The sequence below is a fragment of the Tamandua tetradactyla genome, chromosome 5 (assembly GCF_023851605.1).
Source record: "Tamandua tetradactyla isolate mTamTet1 chromosome 5, mTamTet1.pri, whole genome shotgun sequence".
NCBI lineage: Eukaryota > Metazoa > Chordata > Mammalia > Pilosa > Myrmecophagidae > Tamandua > Tamandua tetradactyla.
Window position 1 is genome coordinate 168,752,817 of NC_135331.1, and position 27,587 is coordinate 168,780,403.

Below are 27,587 nucleotides of genomic sequence, written 5' to 3' on the forward strand. Positions count from 1 at the left end.
TTTACACAAATATTTTCATGATTCATCAACTAAAATATTTACCTTTAAAAGCATTACAAAAACATCTTTACTAAATTCAAACAACTACCTAGAGAAGTAAATGGGTAGTGTCTTCATTTACATACAAGGAAACCAAGGCACAGAGGTATCTGTTCTGTAAATTGCAATGTCATTTCCTAAACAAGGATTTGATTCTACTGCTATCAAGTTATATGTGAGCCACTTACAAGTACCATAAAACAATTATCGTACCTTAAAACAACTGCCTCTGCAATGCCTATGCACAATTTCATTTTATTAAAAGGAAAAGTGCAACTGCTTAAACAATGAAAGCTGGAAAGGGAGGATTAAAAAATAAAAAGAAAACACATATTTAGCAGTGAATAATTTATTTTTAAATAATGATATGTAAACAGTTTTTAACATAATTATCAAGTTGTTTCTTATACTTTCCAAAAATATTTCATCTTTCTGATATGACAGATCATGCAAAAATGGAGACTACCCATCCTTGTGGATAGAAGTTAGAAAAATGAGAAAAAAATTCTACAAGCAATCATAATAATCGAAATTGCAAAGAAAAGAACTGAATAAAAATAAAATTTAAATAAATTAGGGTATGCTCAATATGACAGTTAAAACCCCATCTTAAATTCTTGCATTCAACTAAATCACGGCTATGATTAGCAATCAATTATTCTGCTACTGAAAAATAAAGAAATACAAAACTTTTCTTAATCAAAACTTGAGAAATTTCATATCAAGTATTTTAAGGAAATATTTGACATAAATAATAAGTTTCTTTTCCCAAAAGAAACTTAGAGCATAATGGCAAAACTGTTTCTGAGAGTTCAGAGTCATACTGCATTTGTAGTTATGATAAATATAGTTTATATCGACAATATATATATATAGTTTCTATCAACAATTAGAAAAATGGAAGTTACCATGGAAATTCAATTTAAGAACAATAAATAAGACGTGTTGAGTAGGCAATAAATTAACTTACTGAACAGAAATAAGACAACACTTCAATCTAACACCCAAGAAAGAAAATTAATCCGAGGCACCCTATCCATAGAAAAGGATAGGATTAGAATGAGTCGTATTCTAGCACCTAGCCGAGCTAGGGATTTATTAATTGCTTTAGGACAGGTAGTAAAGCACATTAGGACAGAATGTGCTTTCTTTTCATCATTATTTCAGTTTACCATCCGCGAGTGCAAAAGGCGTCAGAGTACAGAAGCTAGGGGGCATGCTGTAGCAAGGGGAAAAGAAAAATGGAAAAGGTGCAATGGATGCTGCATAGTTGAATAATTATCTGGGTGGCACAATGGGCGAGTCCAGCCCACATCGGAGCTAAGAGAGCTGCTCCCTAACTCTGCCCAAGGGGTCCCCATTAACAGGCATCAGAGGAGACCGCACCACTTTGCCTCCTCTTCAAACGAATAAAGGATTTCCCATACTGGCTTTACCGTTATGTCTATAGACACCGACTCGCCGCGCAAACACGCAAACGCACGAGCTTGCTTTACAGAGCCTGGGTCTCAAAGAGCGAGCAGGGGATTCTCTCCGACCCGGTGCTGCAGCCTACCCGCAAACGAGGAGGCAAGGGGGCCACCAGGCGGGCAGGAGACGTGGTGGCGGGGCGGGGGGGGGGGGGGGTTCTGGCGATGGCACCTCAGGTGATCTCTCTGCCTAGGGCAGCTTCAGTGCGGTCCCTGCAACCGAAACCCAAGCGCGCTAGCCCCCGTCTCCCTCGGCACCTAGCCTGGCCGGCGAGTGGGCGGCGGGAGCTCGGGAAACCCACGAATGGGGGTGGGGGTCGTCGGAGGGAGAGGCGCGCCCATTCCTTAACATTTGCCGGGCTAGAGAGCCACACACACCTCTCTGTTCGGCTGTGGAGGAAGAGTTCCTATCTTAGCATCCCCCGCACCCACCAAAAAAATTCCTGAGAGACTCGCGCTCACCATGAAATCTTGGGGGCTCTTGCCTTAGCCCTTCTTCATGCTTTGGCGGCGGCCGCCGGACCCTCTCAGATCTTGGTGCTCCACCTAGGAGCGTCGGGCTCGGAATGGAATCCGCTCCTGGCGGCGGCCGAGGCTCCAGGCCACCGGAATCGCCGCTTGCGGCGCCAACCGGTCGCCGGACCCACAGTGTGCTCGACGCGCGAGCGAACAACACCGGGAACCGCCGCCGCCCCCCGGCCGCCCCCTCCCCGCGCGCGACGCTCCACAACCGGGCGCGGGGATACGCGCCGGAAGCCGGGGGTGCCGCTGGACTCCCGTCACCTAACCTCTCTTCCTTCCCAGCGGGAGCTATTCCCCGCCAGTTAAGGTCTTCGAACTTAAGACTCAGTTTCTTCTATAGTTCCCAGTGCCCAGGCATAACCCTTGTGGGAAACTCTGCCCACTCACCTGTCCGTGAGGATGGATATACCGCCCCCACCCCCCTTCCTGAACCGGTGTGGTATTGCCCAATCCTCCGTTTGGGGGAAGGGGAGCGGAGAGCACAGTGCTTGGCTAGGGAATGAGGGAAGATGATAGCCAATTGAATGAACCATCCTTTCGGGGGCGGGATCAAAGAGAGGCCTGCCAGGCCGGTCCCGCCCCCTCACCTCAAACTACACTTCCCATCGTGCCTTCTCCCACTTCCCGCCGCGCAGCACGCCGGAAGTCAGGAACGCAAGGCCTCAAGGTATTTCGGTACTCGTAGTCTTTAAGCTAGTCAAATAGGTCCTGAAAGTTATAAACTATTTTTATTCTCTGTGTTTCCCTAGATAAATGATTCCAAATTCTTTATTAACTTGGGGGTTACTATATTTGTAATTACTTGATTGTTTGAAAATGTTATAAACGCTTTCTTAGTAAAGCGGGGCAAATAATATGTTCTGTGGTAATCTGTCAGGACCTGGGAGCCCCTTCTTCTTCCGCCGGGCCTGGTCTTCGCAGCGGGTCTGTTGCCGTCATGTCGGCTGCGATTGCAGCTCTGGCTGCTTCCTATGGTTCGGGTTCAGGGTCCGAATCGGACTCAGACAGTGAGAGCGGACGATGTCCGCTACCAGCTGCCGAATCCCTTATGCACCTGACTAAATTGCCTTCGGCCAAGCCTTCTCTGGCAGTTGCAGTGGACTCGGCTCCGGAGGTGGCAGTTAAGGTAAGGGCTTTGGCCGCTGCTGCGGTGCGGGAATTTTTGGTTTCTCTTCCAAAACCCGCCGCCAGCTAGGGCTTGTTAGGCTTCCTTGTACCTTTTCCTCAGTGCTGAGAGAAAGTTCTGAGGCTTGAATCTCTTGTGCTTCCTACATGCGTCTTCCTCAGCTGAGTCGGAGAATTGGAAGTTCAGGACCGCCCTCCACTGCTTCTCACCCTGTCCCCGGCCCTAAGAAAGCAAGTGGAAGAAGGGGATGAAATTTGAGTGTATATATTAGAACGTGGCCTCCATAGAGCAAGTGCAATCTGAAAACATAAATAAAGAGAGATTAGGATCGCCCAAAATAAAGAATGTGCCGTTACTGAAGTGAGCAGTGGCTCGGCTTTGTTTTGTTTATGAAATTAGAACTGAGTTCGAATTCCGACCCTAACAGTGTGTGAACCCGGGCAAGTTATTCCACCTCTTCCTCCTTCTCTTGATTTTAAAAGTACCTGTCTATGGGAGTATATTATTGTGAAGAGTAAGTGAAATGATACATATAAATTAATAGCGCAGTGCCTGGTACCTAGTGACAATTCAATAAATGCTAGTTGTTATGATGGTATATGTTGGTATACTTAAGAAAAAGACCTTGGATTTACGAAACCGTGTACATGATCCCAGTAGAAGAAAAGTGCTAGAGGGAGATGTGGGTTATGTAATTCATTTCACAAATATTTACTGAGCACACGTTATTTGCCACGAACCCTTCTAAGGGCTGAAAACACAGGCAAACAAGCCAGACATCCTTGCCATCATGATACATACATTGTAGTGGACAGGTAGACAATAAAATGTGAGCAAAGAAGGCGGTTACAGATTGGGCTGAGTACTGTGAACGAATAATGTAGAGTGCCATGATAGAGAATAAGGTAAGAATATTAGTTTAGATAAGTTGGTCAGGAAAGCTCTCCCTGAAAAGGTGGCTTATGATTTGGAAATGGAGAACGAGAAGGATGCAACAATGTACAAGCTAAGGTAAGAGTTCCCCCTCAAAGGGCACAGCAAGCCTTGAGGTGGCAAAGATCTTAGTATGTTTGAAGAACTAAGAAAACACTAGTATGGCTGAAGCTCACTGACAGAAGCTCACCAGTTGGTAGTTATTTCAGTTTGCTAAAGCTGCTGGAACACAATATACCAGAAATGATTGGATTTATTAGGCTACAGATTTATAGTTCTAAGCCTATGAAAATTTCTAAATTAAGTCATCAAGAAGAGGATACCTTCTCTGAGAAAAGCTGTTCCCATCCAGGGTTCCTTTGTCACATGGAAAGGCATATGGCAACGTCTCCTGTTCCTTCTCTCATGGTTCTGATTTCAAAATGGCTCTCTCAGCTTCTGTGGGTCCTTCTTGCTTCTCCCAGGATATTTTCTCTTTCAACTTCTCTGAGTTTGTACTGTCTTTTATCCTCCCACAAAGGACTCCAGTAAAGGATTAAGACCCATCTTGAATCGAATGGATCACATCTCCATGAAAACAACCTAAGCAAAAAGTCCCACCCACATAGGTCTGCACCACAGGATGGATTAAAAGAACATAGGCCTGGGTGGGCCACGGTGGCTCAGTGTCAGAGTTCTCACCTGCCATGCCAGAGACCTGGCGTTCAATTCCTGGTGCCTGCCCATGCAAAAAAAAAAAAAAAAAATGAACCTAGACTTTTTCTAGGGTACATAACAGATTCAAACCAGTACAGTAGTGTAAACCCAAACAAGCCCAATAGGAATGATCAGAAGGTCAAGATGTGGAAAGAGGAGACAGAATGCAAAAATTCCTTTGTATTTAAGGTGCTCCCAAGTATAATGTTATAACTTAAAAAAAGTCTTTTACAGGTTTTTAAGGTTTAAATTACCTTCGTGAATTTTACTTTTTATTATTGGACATATGGCATAAAACGATGCTTAGAATCCTATCTTGATAACAAAACAAAACTCCCCAAACTTGTATCCCTTCAGCAACATCCTGAGTCGTCCTTTCACAGATCTTCTTTTTGGAGCTCTCTTCACTTCTACATCTCATTTTCTCCTTAACCCAGTGTAAACTCGCCTTAGCCTCTTGGGAAACTACTCTTCTTGAATGCTGTTGGAGGTGTTCCAGTTGTCAAATTTTGTCATCTGTCTTGAATCTGTGTCAAGTGTTCTGTGGCTCAGTTTTTTTCTCATCTGCAGACAGGGCTAACAGTAGTACCTATCTCTTGGAGTTGTAAGCACTACCATAACGCATGGATAACACTTATAAAAGCATTAGGCATACAATAAACACTCATTAACTATTAACTATCTTCATTATTTCTAACTCTAACCTTGCTAGCTCCAAACTTATTAAACATCTGGACTGTCAGGCACCTCAGTTTCAATGTGCCGAAAAATTGACTCATTTCCTTTCCCTCAAAATCCACGTCTCCACTTTTGATTAATGACCCCACGACCCGCTCATTGGGCTATGCCAAGAATAGAGGGTTCATCCTTTTCTCTTCCTTCTTTCTTAGTCCCTGAAGCTAGTTCTTCAAATGATTCTAATATTTCTTCTTCATTAGTGTTTCTAAAATCAATTCCTTCCTTTACATTCTCACTGAAAACAGCTTTCCTTTATATCTGCTCACTTCTCCCAGGAGTCATTCTTTCTCTCCTGGCCCCTACTTTTGGATAATGGGTTCTGTCCTTGTAACAATGATATTTATCACATCTGTCTCTTTTCTCTTCTACACCTAGTGTTCAGTTCAGAGTCTCATCGTTTCTCAAGACAATTACAATAATCTCTTTACTGGTCTTTCTACTTCTTCCTTTCTTGTCTCTTACTTCCGTATCTCATTCTGTCCATTTCAGTGCACCCAGAGTGATCTTTCTAAATTCCAGTTTCATCATGTCACTTTCTTGCCCAGAGCCACAACCATGCTATAATGGGTAAAATCCAAGTTCCGTACGTAGCACATGAGGCCCATGCTGAACTCTATACAAAGCCCCAAAAGCCTAATTTTCTTTTTTCATTGCTCAGCATTTTGCTAAGCTAGTCTGTCTGCCTTGAAATCACTTCCCTCATACTCCCTTCCACCCCCCAAACTCTACTGTCCTTAAATCCTAAGATACCTGCTTCCTTGAAACCCTGTACTCCCTCAGCCCCCTTTTCACACTTCAGTTGTAGCATTTGACCACATTGCTGTGATTTGCTAACATTTTTTGTTTCACTAGATTGTAAGACCCTGGGACCAGAGATTGTTAGGTCTATTCATTTTCATGTTTCCAGTGGTTAGTATGCAAGATTAAGGGAAATTATATTTGGTGAGAGAATGAAAATAAGTGAAAAAAAAGATCTTATAAAGGTATGCACATTCAGAATCAGAATTTGAGAATTGGGAGGACTTCTAGAGCTCACTTAGTTCAATCACTTCATGTTATAAATAAAGAAATCCAGGAGAAGTTGCTTAAATTGCTTAATGTTCATTGGAAGCAGAGTTGAGGTAGGACCCATGCTTTTTTATTAATTTCCCAGGGATCAGAGTACTGTGGTGAGAGAGTATGGGGCATTACTGGTTTGTGAGCCAACACTTGCTCTACATACACAAAAAATACGTGAGTGTAATGAGAGGAAAACAACCAAGGGCGCAGATATGAAGCATGCAAATATGTTTTCCTGTATTTGAATAATATTATTGTGGTTAATATCAGCATTTTGGCTGAGAATAAATTCATGCAGTGTTTTTAATCCATTTCTCTGAACACTAGTGAGTTCGAGCAGCTTTTCATATATGTTATGGTGATTTAATTTTTTTTTCCCTTTTGAAGTTATCTGTCTTTTTCCTATTCATTTGTACAAGATTATTATATATTCTGGATACTATCCTCTGACAGTTTTGTGTGTTGCAAATATTTTTCCAGTTTATGGCTTATCTTCTCACTCTTTTTACTGTCTTTGATAAACAGAAGTTGTTTATGTAATCATCCTTATTAATTTATTAACTTATTATCCTTATTACATTATTCCTTTATGGATTGTGTTCCTGTTTCTTGTTTGCAACATCATTCCTTATCCCAAAATCATGAAAGTATTCTCCCATGTTAATCTTCTGAAAGTGCTTTATCTCTTTTTTTCCCACATTTTGATCATTAATCCATGTGGACTTAATTTATGTGTATGTATGATATGAACATTTTTTATAATATGGCTTCATATCTGGTAGGACAAGTACCCCTCCCCTACATTTTTATTTTTGCTATTCAAGAATGTCTTGACTGTTTGGGGCCTCTATAATTCTACATTCTATAATTTGTAAACTTCTAAAGCCCATTGGAATTTTGAGTGGAGGTGCATTTGAAGATAATGAAGTCTTCTTTAGGCTTTCTTTAATTTCTTCCAATGTTTATGGTTTTCTCCATCAAGGAGTTTTTGTTGGAGAGATTTATAGTGCTTCATACTTTTATGCTATTTTTTCCCATTTATTTAATTTTCTAACTGAATCTTACTACTTACCTAGTTATATCAGCCGCAGATGGGGCAGTGTTTTTTCTTTCCTTTCAATCCTTCTTTTCTTTTTTTTCGTTGCCTTATCATGCTTGCCAAGACCTCCAGAAAGGTACATAATAAAAAGATGGAAAAAAGATATACCTAAAGAAAGCTGGCATTTGTTGTATTAAGATCAATAAGATAAACTTTAAAGCTGAAAGCTTTACTAGAGATAAAAAGGGTCACTTGATCATGATTAAAGTTTCAATTCACGAAAAGATTATAACAATTTTATAATCGTGTGTAACGTCAGTTCAAAATAGTTAAGAAAAAATTGGCAAAACTATAACCACAGTGGAATATTTTGTTGTTGTTGTTTTTATGACTTAAATAATGGCAATTTATTGATTCATGTTTTTTATTATTAATTAATTAATTAATTAATTTGAAAAATTTAACAATGAACAAAAACATTAACATATGATCATTCTGTTCTACATATATAATCAGTACTTCAGAATTTCATCACATAGTTGCATATTCATCATTTCTTAGAACATTTGCATCAGTTCAGAAAAAAATAAAAAGACAACAGAAAAAGAAATAAAAACAGAAGAAAAAAGATTATACATACCATACCCCTTACCCCTCGCTAGCATTTCAAACTAAATTTATTTTAACATTTGTTCCCCCTATTATTTATTTTTATTCCATATATTCTACTCGTCTGTTGACAAGGTAGATAAAAGGAGCATCAGACACAGGTTTTCACAATCACACAGTCACATTGTAAAAGCTATATCATTATTCAGTCATCATCAAGAAACATGGCTACTGGAACACAGCTCTACATTTTCAGGCAGTTCTCTCCAGCCCCTCCATTAACATCTTGAATAACAAGGTGATAACTACTTAGTGCATAAGAATAACCTCCAGGATAATCTCTCGACTCTGTTTGGAATCTCTGAGCCATTGACACTTTATTTTGTCTCATTTCACTCTTCCCACTTTTGGTCGAGAGGTTTTCTCAATCCGCTGATGCTGAGTCTCAGATCATTCTAGGGGTTTTCTCAACCCTTGATGCTGAGTTCCAGCTCATTGTAGGATTTCTGTCCCACGTTGCCAGGAAGGTCCACACCCCTGGGAGTCATTTCCCATGTAGACAGGGGGAGGGTGATGAGATTGCTTGTTGTGTTGGCTGGAGAGAGAGGCCACATCTGAGCAACAAAAGAGGTCCTCTTGGGGGTGACTCCGAGGCCTAAATTTTAAGTAGACTTGACCTATCCTTTGTGGGGTTAAGTTTCATATGAACAAACCCCAAGACTGAGGGCTCAGTCTATAGCTTTGGTTGTCCACACTGCTTGTGAGAGTATCAAGAATTCAACTTGGGGAAGTTGAATTTCTCCATAGTGGGATATTTTAATACACCTCTCTCAGTAACTGAACAAACAGGAAAAAATATTAGTGATGATATAGAAAACTTGAACACAAAAATAGCAAACTGGATCTAGGATCTAAAGGACATATAGAACATTGCAGTCAACAATGTAGAATATTGTTTTCATGCACTCATGAAACTTATTTTTTTAAACAAATTGACCATAGATTGGACTAAGTGTTATTATTCTCCTTCTTCTTTTAAACAACCCATTGAAAACGTAAAAACCATTCTTAATTTGCTGGCACAGAAACAGACTATGAGTTAGATTTGACACATAGGTTGTAGTTTGCCAAGCGCTGTGCTAGGCCATAAATTACACTACAACAAATTTACATCATAGTACCACATTCTCTGACCATAGTGAATATGAGCTAGAAATAAGCAAAAAAGACAACTATAGAATTCCCATATTTGAAAGTTATGAAAATGCAGTTCTAAGTAAGCCAGGGCTCAAAGAAAAATATCTTAATAGAAATTAGGAAATATTTTGAACTGAACAATAAAAATAATACTTGCAGAATTCATGAGTAGTACCATAGCAATATACATATACATATTTTTACTTTTTATACATATATTTTTAACTATAGTTTTAAGTACATATAATAGAAAAGAAGAAAGGCAAAAAGTTAATATGCTAGGTGTCTATTAAACCATAAGTTGTGGGAAATGATGATTTTTGATTCTTGCATCTCATGTGCAAGTGATCACTTTCTGCCTGTAGTATATCCTTTAGGATGGCCTTTAGATGCTTTCAGTTTTGATTTTTAAATATTTTTATTTAACCCTTTTTCTTGAAGGATGCTTTCACAGGATTTAGTATGTTAAGCTGACAGTTGTTGGTTTTTTTTCTCTCAGTACATTTAAGGTATCATTCTATTTTCTGATATTCATTGTTACCAGCAAGAAGTTACCTGTCAGCATGGCTGTTTCTCTTTGAAAGTGATTTGTCTTTTTTCTTTTGACTGCTTTTAAGATACCCTTTTACCCTCACTCCCTTTTTTTTTGGTGTTCCTTCGCTGCCTTACAGGGTATATTGGTGCAGATTTCTTTTTATTGGTCCTGTTCAGAATTTGTTGGGTTGTTTTAATTATGGATTGATGGGTTTTGATTGTGGCTCTTTCATCATGTCTGGAAAGTTCTCTACTTTTATCTCCTCGTGTTATTTTAGTCCCATCCTCTCTCCCCTTTTTCTAGAATTCCAGTTAATCATATTTTTGTCCTCTAATGCATGACAGTGATTGAATATTTTCTGCCAAAAAATTAGTTTTAATTCCACTTTGTCAGATTTTACATTTTAGAAGTCATGTGATGAGCCCTATTGGATTCCAAATCACGTTTTACATTTTAGAAGTCATGTGATGAGCCTTATTAGATTCCAAGATTTGCTTATTAAGTGACTTTAAAACTAAAAAATGAAAGTAAACCTGGCTTTCTTTCATTTCAGTCAGTGACAGTGTTACTTTGCTCCAGTGTCTTCTCTGTTTTTGCTTAGCCAACTTGAGTAAAATGAAAATTTTGCATCTCATTTTGAGGCATTTTGTTTAGCTCAAAAGTTCTTGAATAAACTTCTCTCATATTTGTAAGCATCACATTTTCCCTCTGTATTTGTTAAGGCAAAACTCAAAAGATACGTTATCTGAATTTATGTTCTATTATCTCATCTACCTAAACTCTTATTTTGGGAAGTTTAATGATTTCCACTTTTTGAAAAAGAGAATGGCATAAATTGATAAGTAGTTTGTAATAATGACTAATAATTGTGATCTTTAAAGTTTACAAAGTGTTTCCCCATATGTTTTCTTTTATATCAATCAAATATGGAAAGGATTAAAAATGAATGTAGCTTAATGTTATTCTCAGATTGCTTTGAATCAACAAAAGACAAACTGTGTAAATTATTTGACACACAGGATGCCCTCTACTTTGAACTTTAATTTCTATGGATAATTAAAACAGTGTAGAAATCCCTTTGTAATTCTGTGGTAATTCCAGTTGCATACCTAATTGGTATTGAATTGCCCATGGGCATTAAATCAAGTTTGTGGTATTATACAAGTTTTTTAATTAAATGTAAAATTAATAACCCTTTATATTCTGGAGGATCGGTCGATTTGTTCTTCTAGAATTTTAGCAGGAGCCAGAGACTGGAACTTAATTATATTTTTTACTAGTTGCTACTCTTGTGTATACAAAGAGTATCTTTTTAAATTTTATTTTGCATTTAAAATTTGATGTCTTATTAGTACTCTGTTTGAAAGTGTTTAAATTTACAATATTGCAACTTTAATCAGAAAGACCTTTAATCACCTTTAATAACCTTTAATCAGAAAGACCTGGTAAGCCATATTATAAAGTGGTTCTAGTCACTATGCTCTGTAAAACCCATTGGGGAGGTATAAATGTGGCTAACCCCTCTTTCTTATTCTTTTAAATTTATGGTATGAATTTTGCTACTGAGTCCTAGGCAAGATACTGTCTCTAGTGAGTTTAAGATTCTAGTGTACATGCTAAGGTAATAGGTATGGGTCATTTTTAGGCAGCCCAGAATTTGAACGCTCTTCCCTAAGAGTCTTAATGTGAAGAACAACCCTCCCATTCCCTACCTTTAGAAGCTAAAAAAAAAACCCAGATCCTCACTCTTCCATCTCCCTTGTAGGTAAGGCTCAGGGTTATAACTTGGGATCAGGCAACAGAACTAATCCACAAAGGAAAGAAAGAGGAAGATATTTTAAATGGCAGTACTCATAGCAGCCCTGGTGGCCAACATGATATAGTTTGTATGGCCAGAAGTTCCAACCACAGCATCCACTGGCCACTGTAGCAGCTCAGTGATGGTGATATGTTGTTCTTGCTGGATTGATTCTGTAATATGCTTAATTCTGAATTGTATTTTCAGCTATATAATCACCCTTTATTTCTGCCCATTTCCAAAGGCTAATTCTCCATCCTTTCTGGCAATTCTGTAAGAAATACAAAATGAGTCAATATTTGGTCTGTGTAATCAACCTGTGACAGTTTCTGTTTCTTAGAACTAAGAACCCTGACAGACTTTTGTTAATCTGCAGAGGATTTCTTGTTTGTTGTTAGTTGGATCCTTTAACATTGATCTCTGTGGTTATTTTAAATTATTCCTTCATGTGCTGGTTTGAAAGGATGTATGGACCCCAGAAAAGCCGTGTTTTAATCAAAATCCCATTTCATAATGGCAGGATAATCCCTATTCGATACTGTATGTTTGAATCTGTAATTAGATAATCTCTCTGGAGATGTGATTTAATCAAGAGTAGTTGTTAAACTGGATTAGGTGACGACATGTCTCTACCCATTTGGGTGGGTCTTGATAAATTTCTGAAGTCCTATAAAAGCAGAAATATTTTGGAGAATAAAAAGATTCAGAGGGGGCAGAGCAGAACAACACAGCCACAAGAAGCAGAGTCCACTAGCCAGCAACCTTTGGAGATAAAGAAGAAAAATGCCTCTTACGGAGCTTCATGAAACAGGAAGTCAGAAGAAGCTAGCAGATGATGCCGTGTTTGCCATGTGCCCTTCCATATGAGAGAGAAACCCTGACCGTGCTCACCATGTGCCTTTCCAGATGAGAAACTCTGACTGTGTTTACCATGTGCCCTTCTACTTGAGAGAGAAACCCTGAACTTCATTGGCCTTGAACCAAGGTATCTTTCTCTGGATGCCTTAGATCGGACATTTCTATAGACTTGTTTTAATTGGGACATTTTCTTGGTGTTAGAACTGTAAACTAGTAATTTATTAAATTCCCTTTTTAAAAACCATTCTGTTTCTGGCATATTGCATTCTGGCAGCTAGCAAACTAGAGCACTTCACATTTATTCTATTAGTACCTTGGGTCAAGTGATAATCTTACTGAATTCACCATTAGTAAAATGAAGCTGATACTTATCTCACAGAAATGTTGTAAGGATAATTTAAAATAATGTGCTGGCATATTTGTATTTTGTCATAGCATTTATCCTCTTCTACCAATCTCTGAAACTTGTTATATTCGTTATTGTCTCTCTCCCCCATTATGATTTATATGACAATGGCAGGGACTTTATGGACCTTGAAGAGTGCCTGGCACATAGTTGGCACTCAGTCAGTATTGTTGAATGGAAAGTGAATTTGAAACCACTTACCATACTTGCTTTATCCAGTGCCCCTTACTACAGAAAGTAAAAAGTCAATTATGACTCCTTTTTTAGTTTGTTAAAGTTGCCGGAAGGCAATATACCAGAAATGAAAGGCTTTTAAAAAGGGAATTTATTAAGTTACAAGTTTAGAGTTCTAAGGCCATGAAGATATCCAAATTAAGGCACCAACAAGGGGTTACCTTCACTCAAGGAAAGCTGATGCTGTCCAGAATCCCTCTGTCAGCTGGGAGGGTACCTGGCTGGCATCTGCTGTGGTCTTTGGCTTCTGGACACTTCTCTTGGCTGGGAGGGCACTTAGCTTTCGGTTCCAGCTTCTTCAATGGCTTTCGGTCCCAGCTTTTTCAACGGCTTTCCTCAGGGATATTTTCCTTCATCTCCAAAGGTGACTGGCTGTGTGGGCTCTGTTGGTTCTGTTGGCTCTCAAGCGTTTTGCAAAAATGGTTCCCTCTTAAAGGACTCCAGTAGGCAATTCCACCTTGAACATGTGGAAACCATCTAATCAAAAGTTAATACCCACAAATGGGTGGGTCACATCTTCATGGAAACAATAAAGAAGATCCCACCCAGCAATATTGAATGAGAATTAAAGGACGTGGCTTTTCTGGGTTACACAACAGATTCAAACTGTCACAATTCCTACCATTTCTCACTATAACTTGTTATTCCTCATCCATTCTTATCATTGTCATCTCTGTCGCATCTTAGAAAGCTCTCTGCACTTTTCAACAGCTAGTTCCCCAACTTTGTCCTGGATTCCATCCCCTCCCACCTCTTCTGGAATAACCATACCTTTGATTATCTTTTCATTCTGGTCATGTGTTTTTCCCTTGTGACTCCTTTCCTCCAGTCAGTGATTGCCTAAGTCTTTAGTCAACCATAAGAGGGCAAAAAAAAATATATATATATATATATTTTAATCTTATCTTGAAAAATTTATCCCTGACCTGTTTTCTGAATCCTCAATTATGTCTTTGCCTCTTGCAACTGGCTTTCCATACCCTACATCATTACCAAAATTGCTCTGGCTAAGGTTTTATATGTTGTAATTGCCAGATTTAGTGATCTTTGGTAAGCCTTCAGCCTATTGAATATCTCTGTGGATTTGATTTTCCCATCTTCAATTTAATTTAACAAATATTTATTGAACATGTACTAAGTGACCTGTACTCTCTAAGCAGTGAAGATATAAAGATGTAAAAGTCAATGATTCCTGCCTTCAGGAAATTCCTAAACTAGCCACCAGGAAAGCATGTGACACAAATAATACATATAACAAGTACTATAAAGAATCATGTACAGTAATCTTTAAAGCTGGGGATAAAAAAAAAAGAAGTGGTTTTCCTGAGCTAGGAGGAGGGAAGGTATTAGGGAATATAAAAAGATGGCATATTATCAGATAATAGAAAATAGTGCATGTTCTAGTTTGCTAGCTGCTGGAATGCAACGCACCAGAGATGGATTGGCTTTTAATAAAAGGGGATTTATTTTGTTAGTTCTTCAGAGGAAAGGCAGCTAACTTTCCCCTGAGGTTCTTTCTTATGTGGGAAAGCACAGGATGGTCTCTGCTGGCCTTCTCTCCAAGCCTCTGGGTTCCAACAACTTTCCCTGGGGTGATTTCTTTCTGCATCTCCAAAAGCCTGGGCTGAGCTGCAAGTGCTGAGATGAGGTATGCTGAGCTGCTTGGGCTGTGCTACGTTGAGCTCTCTCATTTAAGCACCAGCCAATTAACTCAAACATCATTCATTGCAGCAGGCACGCCTCTTAGCCCACTGCAGACGTAATAAGCACCAGATGAGGTTCACGTACCATTGGCTTATGCCCACAGCAGCAGAACTAGGCATATTCACCTGGCCAAGTTGACAACTGAATCTAACTACCACGGTGCATAAGAAACAAAGGGAATAACATTGCCAAGGGCACAGAAAGTATAAAAGTGCTTTATGTAGTTAAAAATCAGCATTTAGCCTACTATGGCTAAAGTCACAGTATATTAAACCAAATAGGAAAGTATTATAATAGACCAGACAAGATATGATGAAATCTTAAACTAGGGCAGTGATAGTTGGGATGTGAAGAAGGGCAAGTAGGAATGGGGTAGCAATACTTCAGAGGGAGAATCAGTACTACTCAGTGCCTGATTTGGTAGTGAATGTGGAGCCTAGGAGAAATGATATGTTCTGTTTTGGGTGTAACATAGTATTTGATGCTGTGGAGCATCCACATAATGATGTTCAACAGGCAGTTGAATATGGATCCAGAGGTCAGGACAGTGCTCAAGGCTGCAAATAAAATTGTGGGGTAATAATTCAAGTCATGGGGAGGTAAGGGCAAGAACTAGTAAAGATCTGGGCAATTTTGAAACTACAGAGAAGGGAAGTTTAAGGAAGCCTAATGGACTTGATGATTTCGAGCCAAACCTAATTGACCTGATTTTGAGAAATAGAGAAATGAAGTTGCCTGTTATCAGTGAAGGGGACTCTAAAAAGGTGTTCTAAGAGTGGCAAAATTTTGGAACACTGTCTGTATGCCTATGGTATTATTTTTCTGGTTAGTTTTCTAGTTTGCCTTCCTTAACTGGTCTTTTGGTACCAGATCTTCATTTGTCTGGAGCATTGCTTCCTCAGCATCACTGTCATCAATGATATATTACGTATTTCACAAAATTTTCAGCGTTACTTTACATTTCTTTAAAAAATATTTTTATTGTAAAACCTTAAACATACATTCTTGACATACAAACATTCTATGTATGGTGTACAATCAATGTCTCAGAATATCATCACATAGTTATATATTCATCACCATGATCATTTTTTTGAACATTTGCATCGCCCCAGAAAAAAAAAAAAAAAAGAAAAAACTCATACATACCATATCCCTTACCCTTCCCTCTCACTGACTACAAGTATTTCAATCTACTCAATTTATTTTAATCTTTGTTCCCCGTTATTTATTTTTTTATCGATATTTTCTACTCATCTGTCCATACCTAGATAAAAGGAGCACCAGACACAAGGTTTTCATAATCACACAGTCAATTGTAAAAGCTGTATCAGTATACAATCATCTTCAAGAAACGTGGCTGCTGGAATACAGCTCTACAGTTTCAGATACTTCCCTTTAGCCATTCTAATACACCATAAAGTAAAAAGGGGATATTTATATAATGCTTAAGAATAACCTCCAGGATTATCTCTTGACTCTGTTTAAAATCTCTCAGCCACTGACATTTTATTTTATCTCATTTCTCTCTTTCCCCTTTTGCTCTAGAAGGTTTTCTCAATCCCTTTATGCCAGTTCCCGGCTCATCCCAGAATTTCTGTTCTACCAGGGAGATTTACACCCCTGGGAGTACTATCCCGTGTAGGAGGGGAGGGCAGTGAGTTCACTTGCCCTATCAGCTTAGAGAGAGAGAATGGCCACATCTGAGCAACAAATGAGGTTCTCTGGGGGTGACTCTTAGGCCTCATATTCAGTAGGCTTAGCCTATCCTTTGCAGGGATAAGTTTCATAGGGGTGAACCTCAAGATTGAGGGCTTGGCCTATTGATTTAGTTGTCCCCGCTGCTTACGAGAATATCAGAAATTCTCCATATGGGGAAGTTGAGTATTTCCCGCTGTGTCCCCATTCCCCCAAAGGGATTTTGCAAATACTTCTTTATTCACTGTTCAAATCACTCTGGGATTTATTGGGCCATCAAACTAAACTGGACAAACCAACAAAATCTCATGCCTTATTCAAGATTCCATGTACTTACGGTGTTCAGTTAAACTAACCATAGAAGTTCAATTAGGAAAACTTTGCATTGTTGTTGCATTGTGTTGACAGCTATAATACAGCACCAGCAATAAGCCAGTAGAATAAAGATGGTGATGGATAATAGAAATAGTCCTTGGGGCTGTGGACACATTTGTGTGTATATAATCTTCCTTGTATAGCTTACATTTTAGCGGCGGGAAGTAGACAATAAACAAATATATATGTCAGATGATGATAAATGTAATGGAGAAGGGAAAATAGAAGACTTAGAGCAGAGACCTGAAAGAAGAGAGAACTACCAAATATATCTAGGGGGAAGACAAGGGAATAGTTAAGTACTGAGGCCCTAAGGCAGCTTTGTCCTTTGATGTATTCCAGGAATAGCAAATGAGCCTGTGAGGCTGGGATAAATTGGGGTAGAGGGTGGGCAGAATGTTAGATTAAGAAAGAAGTTGGAAGGAGAGGGGATGGGAGGGGGAGCAATCAACCAAAGAGGCCCAGCTCTCTTATTTTATAACCATTTTGTAATGTCAGCTTTACTGAAATATAGTTCATAGATGGTACATAACCTCCTTAAACACAAAATTCCAAAGTATAACTTGAATACCCTGATTGTGATATAAAGGTAAATTAACAGAAAAGTATTTATTATCAAATTGCATGTTTCATATGTAAATGCTCAAGCAGAACAAAACAGGAAGCCTGAAAAACTACCCTACGGGGCTATACCTACCTTCTGAGAACAACCTGAAATGAACTTTGTAGACCTTTGTTAGGCTTTTACCCTGTATAGGGAAGATACTGGGTGCTTTAGAGCAAAGGATAACATAATCTGATTAATATTTTAGCCAAATCACACTGGAGCAAGGCTGTGGGTGGGCAAGGGCTGGAGCAGGGAGACCAGTTTAGAGGTTATTACAGTATCTAAGTGCAAGATGATAACTTGGACCAAGATGATAGTGACAGAGGTGAGAAATAATTGAATGCTGAGTGTTTATAGAATTAGAGCAATAGGATTTACTGATGGGGTGGATGTAGAGTGCAAAAGAAAGAGGAGTCAAAGATAATCCAAGGATTTTGACCTGATTAAGGTTGGAATCTCCATTAACTTGGAGAGGGAGAGCTGGAAGGACTCATTAGAAGAGGGGGAATCAGGATTTCCTGTTTGGACATAATAAGTTTGAGGTGTCTGTTAGACATCCTGGGAGAAATGATGCTGAGTTGACAGTTGGATAAACGGGTCTCTCGAGTTCCAGGGAGCAGTCCAAGCTAGAGATACCAATTTAGCAGTCGTCATATGTGTAACTAATGGGGTTATACAAAACATAGATTGTCAGTTATTCTCAAATGGATGAGATGAGATTTTAAAAGCTTCATTAAACTGGGGAATGAGTTAAAGAAAGTTGAAATATTGACATAGGTTATAAAAGTTTTAATTTAGAAGGTTCAGGCCCTGCCACTTCTTTTTGCTTCCTTTGTAATCCCTAACCAAGTGCCAATTTGGAACATATCTAATAAAGTTGCTGAATAATAAAAGAGTGCCTCTTCTGAATTTTGAGTAAAGAGAAGAGTGGGGTCTGTTACATTAAGGCTTTGAGTAGTGTTAAATTATTCATAAATTTTCAGTTTGTTCAAATGGGAAAAACAGATTGTTTTGCAGTGAAGAAAATGTAGAATGCATTTTAGTCTCTAAAATTAACTACATATATTATTTTTATTAATCTTTGTTAGAATTATTAATCATATGGTACAAGTAGAATAATCGTAAGATTGGTGTTAAAAATGTTTGATGTGTTACTGTGGCTTATAAAAATTGCATATCAGGTGGGCCATAGTGGCTTAGTAGGCAGAGTTCTCGCCTGCCAGGCTGGAGACCCAGGTTTAATTCCCGGTGCATGCCCATGCAAAAAAATAAAAATAAAAATCATATATCACTTGTCTAATGTTTAATGTTCATTTGGTTTTCTTTTAGGAAGATTTGGAGACTGGAGTTCACCTTGACCCTGCTGTCAAAGAAGTTCAATATAATCCTCCCTATGAGACAATGTTTGCTCCTGAGGTAAGAAAATGTCTTGTATTGAATATTTAAGGTTCTGCCTTTTGCTAAAGTATTTAAATTATATATGGGTAGATAAACAGTGAATTTTTAACAGTTTCTCACAACAACATACTATTTTAAAAATATATCCTTCTATTCAGATGTTTAACTAGTATGATTCTGTGAGAATATTTGTGAAAATCTACTAGCTGTTTGTCTGCTTTCTTAATATCTGATCATGCGGAACTATGTCTTTTGAAAAAGGAAATGTTTAAATATCTGATTCTTAGATGTGAACCTAGTTAACATCATCTTTTCAGCATTGATAAGAGAGTATTATGAATTAAATATAAGGAAACATTTTTGGTTTATTAGCATCATCAATAAGTAGATATTTTATGAAATATTTAGTTAGAAATACCACTGTACCAAAAGCGTTGTTATACTGACATGGTCACTATTGGAAAGTAGTCACAGTATTGAATGCCTGTTCTATACAAAATATTTTGTTGCATTTTTTTTTTTCCCCTCCTGATGATAAATGATCATAGACTCATTAAAAAAAAGGAAACAAAAGAGAAATGGTGGAAATTGTCCATTTAGGGAAGTCTTTATAGAAAAGATTAAATTTCTCGATACGTATATACATATATATATTTTAACATTTGTTCCCTCTATTATTTATTTGTTTTTCATCATATTTTTTACTCGTCTGTCAATATCATCGATAAAAGGAGCATCAGACACAAGGTTTTCATAATCACATTGTCACATTGTGAAAGCTATATTATTATACATTCATCTTCAAGAAAAATGGCTACTGGCGCACAGCTCTACAGTTTCAGGCACTTCTTTCTAGCCTCTCTAATATACTTTAAACTGAAAAGGGAATATCTATAAAATGTGTAAGAATAACCTCTAGGATAGCCTCTCGACTCTGTTTGAAATCTCTCAACCACTGACACTTTATTTTGTCTCATTTCTCTCTTCCCTTTTCAGTTGAGAAGATTTTCTCAATCACTTGATGCTGAGTCCCAACTCATTCTAGGATTTCTGTCCCACATTGCCAGGGAAGTTTATATTCCTGGCAATGTGGGACTCAGCATCAAGTCCCAACTCATTCTAGGATAGAAGTTTATATCCCAGGAGTCATGTCCCATGTAGAGAGGGGGAGGGCAGTGAATTTGCTTGCCGTGTTAGCTGAGAGAGAAAGAGACCACATTTGAACAACAAAAGAGGTTCTCTGGGAGTGACTCAGGCCTAATTTTAAATAGGCTTAGTCTGTCCTTTGCGGATATACGTTTCATATGAACAAACCTCCAAGACTGGGTACTCAGCCTGTTGATTTGGTTGTCCTCCCCTGCTTGCAAGAATATAAGGAATTCTCCAAATGGGAAAGTTGAATTTCCCCCCATGGTCGCCATTCCCCCAAGGGTACTTTGCAAATAACTTTTTTATTCATTTTTCAAATCACTCTGGGATTTATCAAGGCATCACTCTGGGCAAACCTAAAAACTCTTGTGCCCTATTCACGGTTCCATGTACTTATGGTGTTCAAATAACCTATCCATGTAAGATATTAGGAAGTACAGTAGGCAAAATATGAATTTTGTTCCAAATAAACATTTTTTCTTTAGTCTCACACGAGTTAAACATACCACCTATGTTCAAGACCCTGCAATATTGACATTCCTTTGTTCTTCCTCATGCAAAAAAAAAAAACATTTTTTAATTTCTACCTTTAAATCACTATCATTGTATACTCTAGGCATTCTTAGATTATACTATCTCAGTTTTTATCATCTATCTTTCCTTCTGGTTTCATTTCTGCCCCCACCCCTCCTCCCTCTATCATTCTCATATTCAGCTTCATTCAATGTACTTACATAATTGTGCTACAATTAGTAGTATTTTGCTATCCATTTCTGAATTTTTACAGTCAGTCCTGTTGCACAATCTTTATCTCTTCAGCTCCAGTTACCCAAAATCTACCATATTTCTCTCTCTCTCTCTCTCTCTCTTTTTTTTTCCCACTTGGGCAGGCACCGGGAAATGAAGCCTGGTCTCCAGCATGGCAGATGAGAACTGTGCCACTGAGCCGCTGTGGTCCATCCCCTATTTCTATCTCTTGATGGCCTCTGTTCTTAATTGAAATTCTCCAAGTTCATACATTAATTTTAGTTCATATCAGTGAGACCATAGAGTATTTGTCCTTTTATTTCTGGCTAATCTCATGCAGCATACTGTCCTCAAGGTCCATCCATGTTGTTATATGCTTTATGACTTTATTCTGTCTTACAGCTGCATAATATTTCATCATATTTATATACCCCAGCTTGTTTAGCCACTCGTCTATTGATGGGCACTTGGGCTGTTTCCAACTCTCGGCAGTTGTAAATAATGTTGCCATAAATATTGGTGTGCAAATGTCCATTTGTGTCCTTTTCTTCATGTCCTCTAAATAGATACCTAGCAATGGTATTGCCATATCATATTGCAGTTCTATACTTAGCTTCCTGAGGAACCACCAAACTGCTTTCCACAATGGTTGTACCATTTGACATTCCCATCAACACTGGATAAGTGTGCCTCTTTCTCCACATCCTTTCCAGCCCTTGTCATTTTCTGTTTTATTGATAATGGCCATTCTGGTGGGTGTGAGATGATATCTCATTGTGGTTTTGATTTGCATTTCCCTAACAGCCAGGGAAGTTGAGCACCTTTTCATGTGCCTTTTAACCATTTGTATTTCCTCTTCTGAGAAGTGTCTGTTCATGTCTTTTGCCCATTTTGTAATTAGGTTCTTTGTGTTTTTGTTGTTGAGTTGAACAATCTCTTTATATGTCCTGGATATTAGACCCTTATCTGATATATCGTTTCCAAATATTGTCTCCCATTTGCAGACTGTCTCTTTACTTTCTTGGCAAAGTTCTTTGATGCACAAAACTGTTTAATTTTGAGGAGTTCCTATTTATCTATTTCTTTCTTCAATGCTTGTGCTTTGGGTGTAAGATTTAAGAAACCACCTCCTATTATGAGATATATAAGATATTTCCCTACATTTTCTCAAAGTTTATTGGTCTTAGATCTAATGTTTAGGTCTTTGATCCATTTTGAGTTAATTTTTGTGAAGAGTGTGAGATACGGCTCCTCTTTCATCCTTTTACATGTGGATATCCAGTTCTCCAGGTACCATTTATTGAATAGACTGTTCTGTCCCAGGTGAGTTGGCTTAACTGCCTTATCAAAGATCAATTGTCCGTAGATGAGAGTGTCTATATTTGAATACTTTATTCAATTCCATTGGTCAGTATATCTCTCTTTATGCTAATACCGTGCTGTTTTGACCACTGTAGCTTCGTAATATGCCTTAAAGTAAGGTAGTGTGAGACTTCTGACTTCATTTTTTTTTTCCCTCAGGATACTTTTAGCTGTTCAGAGCACCCTGACCTTCCAGATGAATTTGGTTTTTGTTTTTCTATTTTTGAAAAGTAGGTTTTTGGAATTTTAATTGGTATTGCATTGAGTCTTGAAATCAATTTAGGTAGAATTGACATCTTAACTATATTTAGTCTTCCAGTCCATAAACATGGTATGCCCTTCCATTTATTTAGGCCTTCTGTGATTTCTTTTAGCAATTTCTTATAGTTTTCTTTCTATAGGTCTTTTGTACCTTTAGTAAAATTTATTCCTAAATATTTTATTCTTTTGTTTGCAATTGTAAATGGAATTTTCAGCAAGAAAAGAACAAGTATTTTCAACAAGAAAGGATGTTGAAATTTGTCAGATGCCTTTTCTGCATCAATTGAGATGATCACGTGGTTTTTCTGCTTTGACTTGTTGATTTGATGTATTACATTAATTGATTTTCTTATGTTGAACCATCCTTGCATACCTGGGATGAATCCTACTTGATCATGGTGTATAATTTTTTTAATATACTGCTGGATTCGATTTGCAAGAATTTTGTTGAGGATTTTTGCATCTATATTCATTAGAGAGATTGGTCTGTAATTTTCTTTTCTTGTAGTGTCTTTGTCTGGCTTTGGTATGAGGGTGATGTTGGCTTCATAGAATGAGTTAGGTAGCCTTCCCTCCACTTCAGTTTTTTGAAGAGTTTGAGCAGGATTGGTACTAATTTTTTCTTGAATGTTTGGTGGAATTCACATGTGAAGTCATCTGGTTCTGGACTGGTCTTTTCGGGAGCTTCTTAACAACTAACTCAATTTCTTTACTTGTGGTTGGTTTGTTGAGGTCATCTATTTCTTCTCGAGTCAATGTTGGTTGTTCATGCCTTTCTAGGAAGTTGTCCGTTTCATCTACGTTGTCTAGTTATTAACATAAAGTTGTTCATAGTATACTCTCATTACTTCCTTCATTTTTGTGGGGTCAGTGGTTATGTCCTCTTCCATTTCTGATTTTATTTATTTGCATCCTCTCCTTCTTTTTGTCAACCTTGCTAAAGAGCCATCAATCTGATTGATTTTCTCATAGAACCAACTTCTGGTTTTCTTGATTTTCTAGATTGTTTTCTTGTTCTCAGTTTCTTTTATTTCTGCTCTAATCTTCATTATTTCTTTCCTTTTGCTTGCTTTAGGGTAGTTTGCTGTTCTTTCTCTAGTTCTTCCAAGTGAACAGTTAATTCTTCAATTTTTGCTCTTTCTTCTTTTTTTGATAGAGGCATTTAGGGCAATAAATTTCCCTTTTAGCACTGCATCCCATAAATTTTTGTGTTTTCATTTCATTTGCCTCGAGATATTTACTGATTTCTCTTGTGATTTCTTCCTTGACCCAGTGGTTGTTAAAGAATGTGTTATTGAGGCGCCATATATTTATGAATTTTATGGCCCTCTGCCTGTTATTGATTTCCAACTTCATTCCTTTATGATCTGAGAAAGTGTTAGAATTGATTTCAATCTTTTTAATTTATTGAGACTTCCTTTGTGAACCAGCATATAGTCTATCCTTGAGAATGATCCATGAGCATTTGAGAAAAAGGTGTATCCTGCTGTTGTGGGATGTAATGTTCTATAAATGTCTGTTGAGTCTAGTTCGTTTATTGTATTATTTAAATTCTCTGTTTCTTTGTTAGTCCTTTGTCTAGATGTTCTGTCCATTGATGAGAGTGTGAAATTGAAGTCTCCAACTATTATGGAAGATTGTGTCCATTTCTCTTTTCACTGTTTTCAGAGTTTGCCTCATGTATTTTGGAGTACTCTGGCTTGGTGTATAAATATTTATGATTGTTATGTCTTCTTGTTGAATTTTTCTTTTAGTAATCATAGTGTCCTTCTTTGTCTCTTTTAATTGTTTTACATTTGAAGTTTAATTTGTTGGATGTCAGTATAGCTACTCCTGCTGAAAAGTGATTGTTGTTTGCATGAAATATCTTTTTCCACCCTTTCACTTTCAACCTATGTTTATCTTTGGGTCTAAAATGCGTCTCCTGTAGACAACATATGGATGGGTCCTGTTTTTTAATCCATTCTGCCAGTCTATGTCTTTTTTTTTTTTTCATGAGCAGGCACCAGGAATCGAACTCGGGCCTCAGGCATGGCAGGCAAGATCTCTGACACTGAGCCACTGTGGTCTACCCAGTGTATGTCTTTTGATAGTGGAGTTTAATCCATTAACATTTAGTGTTACTACTATAAGGTCAGTACTTTCTTCTACCATTTTGCCTTTTGGATTTTATATATCATATCTAATTTTTGTTCTTTTCACCTTTACTTTAGTCTTCATTTCTATACTCTTCTCCATACCTCTCTCTGCTGTCTTTTCCTATCTGTTTCTAGTGCTGCCTTTAGTATTTCTTACAGAGCTGGTCTCTTGGTCACAAACTCTCTTAGTGATTTTTTTGTCTGAAAATGTTTTAATTTCCCCCCTCATTTCTAAAAGATGATTTTGCTGGATATAGAATTCTTTTTTTTTTTTTAACTTTTTTTATTAATTAAAAAAATTAACATACAAAACATTAAGATATCATTCCATTCTACATATACAATTAGTAATTCTTAATATCATTACATAGTTGCATATTCATCATTTCTTAGAACATTTGCATCGATTTAGAAAAAGAAATAAAAAGACAACAGAAAAAGAAATAAAATGATAACAGAGAAAAAAAAGATTATACATACCATACCCCATACCCCTCGCTTTCATTTACCACTAGCATTTCAAACTAAATTTATTTCAACATTTGTTCCCCCTATTATTTATTTTTATTCCATATGTTGTACTCTTCTGTTGATATAGTAGCTAAAAGGAGCATCAGACACAAGGTTTTCACATTCACAGAGTCTCATTGTGAAAGCTATATCATTGTTCAATCATCATCAAGAAACATGGCTACTGGAACACAGCTCTACATTTTCAGGCAGTTCCCTCCAGCCTCTCCGCTACATTTTGAACAACAAGGAGATATCTACTTAATACATAAGAATAACCTCCAGGATAACCTCTCAACTCTGTTTGGACTCTCTCAGCCATTGACACTTAGTCTCATTTCACTCTTACCCCTTTGGTCGAGAAGGTTCTTTCAATCCCTTGATGTTAATTCTCAGCTCATTCTAGGGTTTTTCTCAGTCCCTTGATGCTGAGTCTCAGTTCATTCCAGGATCTCTGTCCCACGTTGCCAGGAAGGTCCACACCCCTGGGAGTCATGTCCCATGCAGAGAGGGGGAGGGTGGTGAGACTGCTCGTCATGTTGGCTGGAGAGAGAGGCCACATCTGAGCAACCAAAGAGGCTCTCTTAGGGATGACCCTTAGGCTTAATTTTAAGTAGACTTGACCTATACTTTGTGGGGTTAAGTTTCATATGAACAAACCCCAAGACTGGGGGTTCAGCCTATAGCTTTCGTTGTCCACACTGCTTGTGAGAATATCAAGAATTCAACTTGGGGAAGTTGAATTTCTCCCCACTCTCACCATTCCCCGAAGGCGGCTTGCAAATACTTTTCCAGTCACTGATCAAATCACTGTGGGATTCATCGGGGCATCACGCTGAACAAATCAACAAAATCTCATGTCCTACCTGAGATTCCAAGTACTTATGATATTCAATCAAACTATCTACATGAGTTATGTTAGGAAATGCTCTAGTCAAAATATAAATTTTGCAACAAATAAACATTTTTTGCTTTAGTCTCACACATAAGGTGACATTTTAAAGTATTAATTATCATCTATTTTCAGTACCCTGCAGTAATGACATTTCTTTGTTCTTCCTCATGCAAAAACATTTTTCAAATTTGTACATTGTACATTTCATTATTATTATACACTCTAGGCATTCCTAGATTATACCATCTCGATCTTTACCATCTATCGTTCTTTCTGATTTCATTGATGTCCCCAGCCCTCCTCCCTCTATCATTCTCACATGCAGCTTCATTCAATGTTTTAACATAATTACATTACAGTTAGGTAGTATTGTGCTGTCCATTTCTGAGTTTTTATATTCAGTCCTGTTGCACAGTCTGTATCCCTTCAGCTCCAATTACCCAACATCTCACCCTATTTCTATCTCCTGATGGTCTCTGTTACCAAGGAAATATTCCAAGTTTATTCACTGATGTCAGTTCATATCAGTGAGGCCATACAGTATTTGTCCTTTTGTTTCTGGCTAATCACACTCAGCATAATGTCCTTAAGGTCCATTCATGTTGTTACATACTTCATAACTTTATTCTGTCTTACAGCTGCATAATATTCCATCTTATGTAAATGTCACTGTTTGTTTAGTCAATTGTCTGTTGATGGACATTTTGGCTGTTTCCATCTCTTGGTAATTGTTAATAATGCTGCTATAAACATTGGTGTGTAAATGTCCATTTGTGTCCTTGGCCTCGTGTCCTTCGAGTAGACAACATATAGATGGGTCCTGTTTTTTAATCCGTTCTGCCAGACTATGTCTTTTGATTGGAGAGTTTAATCCATTAACATTCAGTGTTATTACTGCATGGGTAGTACTTTCTTCTGCTATTTTGCCTTCTGTATTTTATATGTCATATCTAATTTTCCTTCTTTTTACCTTTACTCATAGTCTTCCTTTCTACACTCTTCTCCACGCCTCTCTCTTCTGTCTTCGTATCTGTCTCTAGTGTTCCCTTTAGTATTTCTTGCAGAGCTGGTCTCTTGGTCACAAATTCTCCCGGTGATTTTTTGTCTGAAAATGTTTTAATTTCTCCCTCATTTTTGAAGGACAATTTTGCTGGATATAGAATTCTTGGTTGGCAGTTTTTCTCTTTTAATAATTTAAATATATTATCCCACTGTCTTCTCGCCTCCATGGTTTCTGCTGAGAGATATGCGCATAGTCTTATTGGGCTTCCCTTGTATGTGATGGATTGCTTTTCTCTTGCTGTTTTCAAGATCCTCTCTTTCTCTTTGACCTCTGACATTCTGATTATTAAATGTCTTGGAGTATGTCTATTTGGGTCTATTCTCTTTGGGGTACGCTGTACTTCTTGGATCTGTAATTTTAAGTCTTTCATGAGAGTTGGGAAATTTTCAGTGATAATTTCCTCCATTAGTTTTTCTCCTCCT

At 37.8% G+C, this 27,587-nt stretch overlaps 2 protein-coding genes across 5 annotated transcripts in view; one reads left to right on the forward strand and one right to left on the reverse strand.

Moving 5' to 3' along the window:
- The window catches only part of WASF1 (WASP family member 1), a 132,998-nt gene extending 130,339 nt beyond the window's left edge, over positions 1-2,659 (reverse strand). For 2 of the 3 annotated variants that reach the window (XM_077162646.1, XM_077162644.1), the window contains exon 1: positions 1,971-2,206. The gene's annotated coding sequence lies outside the window, so the exon portion shown is untranslated. Of the gene's footprint in view, positions 1-1,970; positions 2,207-2,417 lie in introns of those variants that run through there. The other variant, XM_077162645.1, reaches the window with a different exon arrangement.
- The window catches only part of CDC40 (cell division cycle 40), a 63,847-nt gene continuing 38,578 nt past the window's right edge, over positions 2,319-27,587 (forward strand). The window contains exons 1-3 of one of the 2 annotated variants that reach the window (XM_077162642.1): positions 2,327-2,697; positions 2,908-3,156; positions 18,972-19,058. In XM_077162642.1, coding sequence (XP_077018757.1) covers positions 2,530-2,697; positions 2,908-3,156; positions 18,972-19,058 — 504 coding nt within the window. In that variant the 5' untranslated portion in view covers positions 2,327-2,529. Of the gene's footprint in view, positions 2,698-2,907; positions 3,157-18,971; positions 19,059-27,587 lie in introns of both variants that reach the window. The other variant, XM_077162643.1, reaches the window with a different exon arrangement.